General features: G+C 37.8%; 1 protein-coding gene across 1 annotated transcript; it reads right to left on the minus strand.

Moving 5' to 3' along the window:
- Nucleotides 1–5216: 5216 nt before the first annotated feature.
- Nucleotides 5217–10768, minus strand: LOC102210238 (receptor-type tyrosine-protein phosphatase epsilon-like; the record flags this gene model as incomplete). The annotated part of the gene is made up of 10 exons (XM_005755367.2): nucleotides 5217–5601; nucleotides 5728–5863; nucleotides 6006–6157; nucleotides 8079–8204; nucleotides 8423–8557; nucleotides 8685–8761; nucleotides 8957–9050; nucleotides 9872–10021; nucleotides 10172–10307; nucleotides 10605–10768. Coding segments are annotated over 10 exons (1245 nt in total), but the record flags the coding sequence as incomplete, so codon positions are not given.
- Between the last annotated feature and the right edge of the window lie 166 nt (nucleotides 10769–10934).

Here is a 10934-nt window from a genome sequence, read left to right on the forward strand (position 1 = left end):
TGCTTTCAAGCACTTTCCTTATAAAACTCAGTTTTTACCGTTGCTTCCCACAGTAAACATAAACAATGATAATATTCAGGGGGAAAAAAAACATTGCATATATTTTTATCATAACTCTGGTTTTACGTGGCCTCAACACAATTTAAAAACTGCTATAAAGTCCACACTTTTTCTGTCAATTGTTCCGTCTGTCCTGCTCACATCTCCAATGGTTGTACACGTTGTCATTAACGTGGCTTCACTCCACATCAGCCACACCTCTTTGTTAGCTAAAACACTGGTGTCGGCACATAAGGACGCTGTCATAGCCTGTCAACGACGTTGATTAGCTGCGTATATACTGTAGACACTCACTGTCACCTCTCTCCTGACCTCCTTTGACAGTGATTTTAACCACAATTTTGAGTCCTTGATTTATCACTTCCTAGGACCTGTTCCCACTGATTATGAATTTCCAGTACTTATGTATTTTGGCATAGCATACCAGCCTTTTCTTCCTATTTTCCTTGCTTAAGAATGGTTTCTTGACTGCTGCTTGAGTTTGAGTTTTAAATACTGTTAAATTCAGTTGTTTTCCACCTTTCCTTCTGTACTTCCTTTGTGGAAAGGATTAAATACCCATAATTTACCATAATTTCTATGAAATGCTGAAATCTCATTGTTGGTTCAAAGAGTTGCTTTGTTCAGGAGATGTTTTCAAAGGAACTTGAGCTTGTTTTGGACAAAGTGACAGAACTAGTGACAAGACTTTTTTTTTGACACGTACTCAGTATAATCAGAAGTTATTTTCCAAAGCTACATATGAAAGCATTTCAGCAGAGAGGTCACATCTCATGTCATCCTGCTTGTAAATGGCTCATGTTCCATATTATACTAGAAAGAAAATGGAAGGCACTGTGAATGACAAAATAGAATTAGCTTGGGGTCAACCAAAGTAATGGAGTCAGTTAGGGGGTTAATACATAATTCATGTGACTTCTTCACTCATCCTGACCTTTTTTGGGCAGCAACTCTTCCCGCTGAGGATTGTTACCATGGCGCTGGTTGCCCGAGGAAGTTGTCAACAAAGAGGCTTTTTGTCTCTTGTGTTTTTTTCTGAAGGATAGGAAATGTAATTGTTTGACAAAAATAGCCTAACTTTACTCCTCCCTGAATGACTGGTGACAGCAACCTTTTGCTATGTAAGCACACATACAGAGTTTAACAAATTTAAGCAACCACCACCTTGTCCAATATTTATGCCACAGCTGCTGTAAATTAACAGTATTGGAAATTTAAAAAAATATTTTATGTTTCTGTTATACCTCTAGATCCATCTTGCATCTGGATACAATGTGTAACATATTAGATCAGGTGTGTCATCTCGATTATGAGATCTATGACTTGAATATTAGACTTCCCAGAGCTTTTCCTTTAAAAAAAAAATTTTAAAGAAGCTTCTAACTAGCAAATGCACATTATCTATGTTTTATCAATAATACGGCAGATGGGACCAAAATCTCTATTGGAAATGAGCACATCTTTACCAGCGTTACAGAATTATACTCCAGAGGAATATGTGTAGCAATTGGGTGTAGTGATCATAAATGGTGATCAAAAACTGAAGTACCCAGAACGGGATCAAATAAAAGATGTTTTAGAGATTCAATTAAACATAAATTTGTAGACAGCATTCAGAGAGTTTCCTGGTTAGATGTTTTATTATAAATGGAAAATTTTAGTGAAATTATTTTGCTGTTTTTGGTGAAATATCATACACCATGAATGCCAGAAAGTTGGAAATATTAGCCATATATATGGCTAATATTTCTACATATTCAGATGATGCAACAGTATACATGTGAAGTCTATTTGAAATTATTGGACCATGCATGGCCCTCAGACTAAGTTGGAGTGCATTTATCAAGAGAAGAGGTGCTTTATTACAATTTTCTTTTCACATAAAGCGGAAATCTGTGTGTAACAGCTTACATGCATGATGTAGTAGAACACAAAACATTATTTACTGTCAGATCCCAAGCCAGCTGTGTGTCAATAAAGATACTGTTATTGTGCCACATTTGTAAATATGCATATTGCTCTGGGTTTTCTGCCGTGTGTGAAACTGTAATGAAGTTATGCACTAGGGCTGCTGAAAACCTTGCCATGAGTTATTTTCTAAAGAAATGACAGGCACATCGTTTCTTGGCTTTGTAAGTGATGGAGGAGCTGCTGTGATTGGCCAGTAGAGAGGAGCTGCTGCAATTATTTTGTACAGAAATGCACAAAACAGCATAGAGGGATATGATTATTCTAGCCCCAAACTAGTAACCCGGGAAACCCAAAAAACTTTATTTTGGTTTAAGAAAAGGAAAAATAGTTTTTCAAATGTATGTATTTGCTATGACTTTTGTAACTGCAGGTAGAAATTGTTAACATGAATTGATATCGCGATAAATGTATAATTTTCACAATGCTCACCCTGATATGGGGAATAATTTGTGTTGTAAGGAGCTGTTTTGTTTGTTTTGCATATGTTTTTGGTATGGTGTTGTATGCCTATGTGTAGCTTGTTGTAGTTTCTTTTTTGATGGTGTGCAGTTACAGTTAATGGGGATCAATGGCCCCTTTAATTAAAAACTCTTTACATATAGATTGAGGCGTACTGACCCCTGTTGGCTTAAACTAAATATACAAGTTAAAAAAATCTGACTTTTTTCATTGTTTATAGAATGGAAGTGTAGGAAGAGTAAGGAGGGACAAACAAAACCTCTTTGTTACTGAGTATGTTTTGAATTAGTTTGAGGTTTTCGCTTTCTTTTCTTAAACAGTCTTTTGTATAGACATTGACATTACGGTTTTTCTCTGATGTTTGCATGTTAGTGGCTAGTGTTCGTCTGTGGTATGTCTCCACTGTTGCTTAAAAAGAGAAGGTAAACTGCACACTTAGAAATTTTTATTGTCTTACGATTCACATAAAATGGCGTTAACGTCATGGCCTTCCTGTATGTTGCCTTCCTGTCATCTTGAACTAATCAATCCTTGCTTCTCTGAATTAAACAAGGAATTGTCTCTGACAACTCAGATCAGCAGTTTCTGAAATACTCAGACTGGCCTGTCTGGCACCATCACATTCAGAGTCACTTAAATCACCCCTCGTCTATATTCTGATTCTCAGTTCACACTGAGTGCCTCCCACGTGGTTGGCCGAGTTAGATATTTACATTAAGGAGCAGTTGAAAAGGAGTACCTAATGAAGTGGCCAGTGTTTATATGTTTTTCCTGCTTTAAGTAAAAATGTATGCTGGGAAATGCCTATTGTTGTGCAGACATCCAGGGCTCTAGGAACCAGTCCAAAGTGCTCTATACAACATGCCTCAATCATACGTTCACATTCATACAAGAATCAAACATTCACACACATTCCTTCAGAGAGCAACTTGGGGTCAGTACCTTTCCACAGGATATTTGGCATGTGTACTGTAACAGCCAGGGATCGAACCACCAATCTGAGTAGTAGATGATCTGCTCTATCTCCTGAGCTTGAGCTAGGTAGATTAATAGTTTTTGGGTTGTGTGGGGTTTTTTTGTTTTGTTTTTTTAGAAGTAAGATACAACATATAATTATGTGTAAAAACCATGGCAAATAGTTGATATGAAAGTTATAGTACTAATTTACAGTTAAAGTGCAATTCTGTTATGTAGAGTGAATGCAGCATTTTCTCCACACAAATATCGCATTAAGAACACCCCGCTGTCACTGATTCAAAAGCAAAACAAACAAACCAAACTGGCAGCTTAAGCTGTCTCCTGTGTATCTCACCTAAATTTGAAATGAAACATAAAAGCTGTTGCATATTGAAGACATTTTTTTGAGACACCCGCAGCATTTTCAGAAGATTTTAATATTGCAATTTGCATTTCAAAGACACTGAGAGTCAAAAAAGGGATAGGCCACCCACAGAGATAGCAAAGGTAGAGCTGTAGGTTAAACAGCCTCTCCTCGAGTTTCTCAAAAAGGGTGCACGGACAGAAAAGGAGCCATGGGAAAAATAGACTTGGGTTGTTTCTTGTGCTTAACCTCACATCTCCCACAGACATATACATTTAGCGCACGAAAATATGACCAATCACTTGACAGGTTCTTGCTGTTCAGCGAATTTCACAATGTTAGCACTTTGTCATGTCAGCCTATATTTACATACAGCATCAACAAAATTGCTAATGGAGTACCAGATGGATTTACCTCAGAAAAATGCACAGAAAAGCTCAAACATTCAGATACTTTCAAAAGACTCAAACTCCACTGGACAGTTTTTATTTAAAACATTCTGCTTCCTCATTTTTACCACTGTGCCAAAACAAACCAATGGAATCTAAAAGATGTCAAAGAAGTAGACGTAGATATAATGGGCTGTTTTTGTTTCTCTGGCATTAGACAGGCACTGAAGCACCACATTGGTATATTGTGGTTTTTGCCATTACAGGACTGAGGATTAATGATGAACTTCTATTACTTCCCTGTATTGTGACTGTGCATCGTAAAATTATACTGCAATTACTACATTTGGAGACCACACTTCCTGTCTTTAAAAAGTACATATGGCACTAATTTGTGTAAAACTCTAGTCTAAAATACAAATAAAGCAGTAAACATGCTCTTCAGTATTACAGGTTCTTGGTAAAAGGCTTAGTTGTGTGCTTGTTAATGTGCAGCCACTTTAGCAAAATGCTTTTTGCTGTCTACAGACAAAAGGCAGACTCTAGTTATGTTACATCCATGTTCACTGCAGTTACACGACCTTTTGAGGTACAAAACGTTAAAGGTTAAGAATCTTTTGCGATTCTGCTACGTCTGTTGAACTTCTGCCTCAGTCCATATTTTTAAAAAAACAAACTAAAACCTATGTATCGTCACCTCAGCCTTTGGTGCGTAACTTTATGCCCTCTGCATTATGGTTGATGTGATTCATTCATTCATTTTCAGACACCGTTTCCATTGGAAAAAGCATCACAATCGTGATGGCCATGTAGCTCGAGGAGAATGAAAAACAGTTTCAGTATCACCTCTAATCTCAGAAGTCATCAAAATGAAAGAATGTATGTGTACAATTAACTACAACATAAAACAAATATTAACATTCCTGCCATCTTCTCCAAATAAAAGACAGGAATGTCATTGTCAATACATAAATACATTTACAATAACTACAACTTTTAAAAATATTATGTGGTCAATCCAAAATAACACAAACATTTAAAGTACAATATTATACAACAAAACTAAAATCGGACTCTGAAACAACACTTCATGACGAAGAAATGATCATACATGTTGTGAAATATACATTATTAATCTAGCTTTTTCATTTACAATTCTCATCGACTGACATACCATATATTACAGCGAGAAAGGAGCTGGAGTTAATGGTAGGACAAGTGCATAGCAAAATAGAAGATTATTTTAACCAAGTTAAAGAAACGCATAAAACTGACAAACTGGCTTTAGAAAACAACATTTAAAAACCGTGTTTAAGGCAAATCTCATCATTTAAAATTGGCATAGTCTGAAAAAATGTCAACAAAGTCTTGTACCACCCTGTAGCAGAAGTCATATTGTTCCTGTGGGATGGAAAGAAAAACAAAAAGATGGTTAAAGATGGACACATAATTGCCTACAAAATCAGCGACACTAGAGGTAAAGCGAGACATTTTTCTAGTGCTTTTAAATACTTGGGAACCACTCACCACTGTTTGGACCATGTGAGGCCTCTGCATGCGTAAACTCTTCACAGTTTGAAACACGTCCAGCAGGCCTTCTGCCTTGACTCGCTCCAAGATATTGCTCAGTGCAATGAACGTACCTGTTCGCCCTGCACCAGCACTGCAGGACACACAAAGCACGAACAGTGTTTGCAATGCAAAAATCCTTCTATATTTTATATTGTCAGATAAAAAAGAAGACAACAAATGTGACAAGGTAAGTGTATATAATATTTATATGAATAGAGTTCTATGTGTTGCACCTGCAGTGTACAACAATGGGGTGGTTCCCAGACTGCTGCTGCTGTTTCTGCACTGCGGCGATAATGTCGATCATGCCTTTCCCCTCGGCCGGGATTCCGATCTCTGGCCAGCCGTGGAAGTGGAAGTGCCTGATCATCCTTGTCTGCTTCTCCTTTGAGAGGAAACCCACAGGCGGTTGAGAGATCATAATATCGTTCAAATATGATTTATTAGCAGCATATGAAAGCGTAATGGCAAGTGTGACGTCAGTATAGGTGAAACGTGCAGCAGACGAGTGGTGGACATATGGGTGAGGCCCAGGGAGGCAGGAATGTACTACAAAGCCTCTGGGAGGTAAGGTGGGTCGAATTAAATAAAATATATGAGATGGGAGGCTCCCGCTTGATAACCCTAAACACTTCCTATCCTCATTTTTCCCTCTGGCAGCCCAGAGAGCTCGATATACTCACTTAGAGATTTGTTGCTGTTAGCCAATTGTATTAGAGCCTGTCTAGCTTTACAAAGATAAAAATACTTTCAACTTTCTAAAAAAAATCCCACTCATCTTTTAACTAACACTGTACTAAGCAACTAATCTGTCATTTCAATTGTTGATATCTTTATACCATTTTCACTCACATCTGTAGTTTAAACGATTTGAAAATCATTGCAATACAGCAATTTAAAAAATATATAGTACACCCTTATTCAGTTGTAAGGTTTTATGTATCAGGACATAATAGAAAAAAAAACCTTGTCCGTAAGAGGTTTGAAAATCGGGTAAATACAAGCATACATGACAAAACATCAGCAGGGATCTTAGGTAAGCAGCTGCTGCTGGGAAGGGCTATAAGCTCATTGACAAACACTAAACTACAGTGAGAGAGATTGCTGCTGTTATTGGTTTTTGCATTTAAAACACTCGATAACTGAAACGAGACAATACATAGTTTGTCCACCAGAGGGTACACACGTATTCTCTGTAATTCATAACTTGTTGTGTCAATAAAACGGTAGTATTTTTAAACTGCATCACTATATCGTCTTAGTAAGGACCAATGAATGAAACAAATCTGTTTGTTTCACGTCTGTAAAAGGTAAAAAATTATCTTCAGATATATTGACTTTCTTAAAAAAAAGAAGAAGAAAAAAGAAAGAAAATCACCAAATCATTATCGGTATCTCTCTGTCAAACTTTAGATCACAACATTCAACACAGCCACCAATCTTCCCACCAGTGGATCTCCCAGCAAATTCATAACATGAGGACATCTGCCCAAAAGCTAAAGCTGGAGCCACATTAGCTCATGCACAGCAGATATTCTAAAAGTGATTGGCTTAAAAAAAAAATCATACAGAAAGTGTATGATTGATGACTAAGAACCATTCTGAAAATGATTCTTAGTTATTTTACCGACTGTTTCTACAGTTTGGCTTAGTTTTCTTTAAATGACGTGGTGTAAATAACGTGGTAGTGTTCATCTGAGGTCCTATTTGCCTAATTTTAAGACGTGCTAATGGCAAGATGCTTTTAATTATTTATTTTTTAATGTTATATCGTTATCCTTTATTTATTTGATACCCCTGAGCCACAGTCGCCCCGTGGCTCAGGGGGTTGGGAAGCGCATCTGTAACCGGAAGGTCGCCGGTTCGATCCCCGGGCTCTTTGTCCTGGTCGTTGTGTCCTTGGGCAAGACACTTTACCCTACTGGTGTTGGCCGATGGCGCGATATGGCAGCCTTGCCTCTGTCAGTCTATCCCAGGGCAGCTGTGGCTACAACCGTAGCTTGCCTCCACCAGTGTGTGAATGTGAGAGTGAATGAATAGTGGCATTGTAAGGTGCCTTGAAAAGCGTTGTATAAATCCAATCCATTATTATTGTTTAATTGGGTAAGAATTCAGAAGTTGTAATGGAGTTATTTTATGTTGTGTTGTGACACTTGTTCAATTTTCATATTCTAAAAACCAATTATTTTATATAAAGGAATTGCATGAAGGATCAATAAAAGCCTTTATTTCACGATAACTGATAAAGATGCAGAGCAGGCGTGTTACATTTGCCTGTATTGATAGGACAGGTTTAATTTGCTTACCGGAACAAAGGTGAGTACCAAGTCTCGTAGGCTAAAGGTTTCACACAGGGTGTCTCCCTTTAGCTCTACTGTGTAGTCTCCATAGGAGACTGAGTCCTCTGTCGGCCAGTACTGGCAACATTTGTCCTGCAAAACAGATGAACATTTGTTTACTCACAGCGATGAATAAAAGAAACTGCAGTTTAACAAGTTAAATACTTCATAAATATGAACTTAAATAAATGTACAGTTTCGTGACAAAGGCAGGAAATCAGAACTGGGACGTTTTATGTTGTGTGTATTTGTTGTGTTTATTAAAGCCATCAATCGTAGCTGGCTTGCAGCGATTAGTTACTGCAGCTTACCTGCTCCCTCTCCTGGAGCTCAGTGAGCATGACTATGGAGTGACATTTCCACTCCCACACCATTCTCCAAAAATCCTCCACTGTGTGCTGCAGAGGGCCCTGTGTGGCAATGTAGTAGTCCTTGTGTCTGTAGCCCTGAGTCAAATCAAAATATAAAGGACTTTATCAGTATAATATAAAGCTTCATCGGTACAACTATTTGTGTTAACACAAATACCTTAAAACCTCAGAAAGAACAAATTAGGAAATACAATATGCTCACATCTATAAAAGACGCATTGACATAGTCTGTGTACTCTTGACCTCTTCTCATGGAAAGAATTACTCTGTTGAAGTCATCTGAAATGGAAACAGTACATCATGAACACGCAGATTAAACTCAAAAACATGTTTACATTAGTACGGTAGTATGCTATTGTAAGTATTGCAAGGGACAGAATTAGAAAAACATTCTAAAGGCAGCTGCAGGCAATGTAATCTGCAGCTCAAAATTTGACATAAGTTGGTTATTTATATGGATTTCATCTTACTTACAGGGAATAATTTGCAGAACTCTGTTCTTCTTCATGTTGGCTGGGAGGTTTCCTGTTCTCATGTTCTCTTTCATTATGCGCATGTTAGTCAGTTTCTAAACAAGGAAAATCTAAATGTTACAACTTTATAAAATATGGTTTATGAATCAAAACAGGGGAAATAAACTAAGCTGCAGCATTGATGATAAATCATAATGACCATTTTGTAGCACAATTGAATTCTCATGCAGCAATAGAGGAATGTATGCAAGTCAGGTTTATATGTGCAGTGGTGTGCTGATTTTTGTTTTTTTTTCTTTCACATATTTCAGATACGTTTAGACAAAGATAACCAAAGGAAATAAAAAGGCAGTTTTACATCATGATTTCATTTATTAAGAGTAAACCAGCTATCTATGTGTACGTGTCTTGTCTAAACCTAATAACGGACTTTGACCATTCGTGATCATTTGCAATGAGTTGGTCTTCTTTGCTGATTTTGAAGAAGAGTGGTTTCAGATCACCAAAATTTGTTTGATCTGTTTGATATGAAACATGTGACAAATATGCAAAAAAAAAAAAAAGAACTGGGGAAGAAGCTAAGTACCTTTTGACTGCACTATATGTTCTTAGAAGTGATATGACTGAAGGGGATTGAAAAATCTAGAATTTCTTTTGCATTGATTATTAGTGTATATTTTTAGTGCCTGCGTGGGCAGGTTCATAGTTTCCAGAACCTTTACATGCTTCATAACATTTATGAAAAGTGTTTCAATAACTGACAAATAAAAAGCTTAATAAGTTAAAATGACTAATAAAGAAACAACTGCATTTTTGTTAGGTTTTCTTCAGAGATTTCTAAGTTTAGTCTGTAATATTGTGTGAGCGTTTGTTAGATGGGATCCTTTATGGGTCTGAATGTAAAAAGAGGTGCTACCTTAAACTCTTCCTCCAGGCCAATGCGATCACCATCATTAAAGGTGTTGTGCAGTTTCTGCAGATGACCTTCCAGAGAAGAAACATCCAGTTCTGTGTCTCCATAGAGGTAGTATTCAAGCAAGGCCTGATAGATGAATGAGTACTGCATCTGGAGTGAAAATACACACAGATGAATAACACACACTATGCATGGGCCTAGTTGCAGATGATTTACTGTAAAGGATAATTCACATGTCCCACACACATGCCAGGTGTTAGCGTTACGTCATGTGGCTAACATAATCCTTCTCCAACTCACATCTGTCTGGATGAGTTGCGAGCGCTGCTCTCGTATCTTGGAGACAAACCCAAATACGTCAATTTTCTGCTCTGCGTGCATCATTTCAATCATGGCATCTATTACAATGAAGGTTCCCGTCCTCCCAACACCAGCACTGGAGATGGAAAACAAATGACACACTGAGCTGAGTGAACCATAATCCTCAGCTGACACTAGCACGTTAACAGACATCAGGAGGGAACAAAGCAACATCTGTGCTTGTAAACACTTGTATTGCAATAGTCACTCCAAATGTTTCCATCTTTAGCAGAGAGATAGCCCACACACATACAAAGGGGATGTTTAAGCATAATACACTGATCTCCATAGAAACAAATTGGATAATTAAAACCATTAGGAGTAAACAGTAAAATACTGAACATTAGGCTACATTAGCTCAGCTCTTGCATACCTGCAGTGGACCACAATGGGCCCAGCGAAGTCTGGATTTACTGACTTGACCTTTTTGAGAAATTTGAGCATTCCAATTGGGGAGAAAGGAACTCCAAAGTCAGGCCAGCTGGTGAAATGGAGCTGGGTGACCAGGCGGGGAGTCTTAGCGGCGTCACTGGCCTGCTAAATAGACACAAGAGGGGGGAAAAGCCATTATCTCTTGTTGGTTGAGCATTCTGTTGAAGATCATTATCAACTCTGTCTTACTCCCAAACCAGCTAGGGAAGCAAAAAGAAACCCAATAATTGTTCCTCTAAGACGAATTTGGGCCAAAGTGGTCCGACTGTTT

The sequence above is a fragment of the Pundamilia nyererei genome, unplaced genomic scaffold (assembly GCF_000239375.1).
Source record: "Pundamilia nyererei isolate P.nyererei 1_Seehausen unplaced genomic scaffold, PunNye1.0 scaffold01301, whole genome shotgun sequence".
Classification (NCBI taxonomy): Eukaryota; Metazoa; Chordata; class Actinopteri; order Cichliformes; family Cichlidae; genus Pundamilia; species Pundamilia nyererei.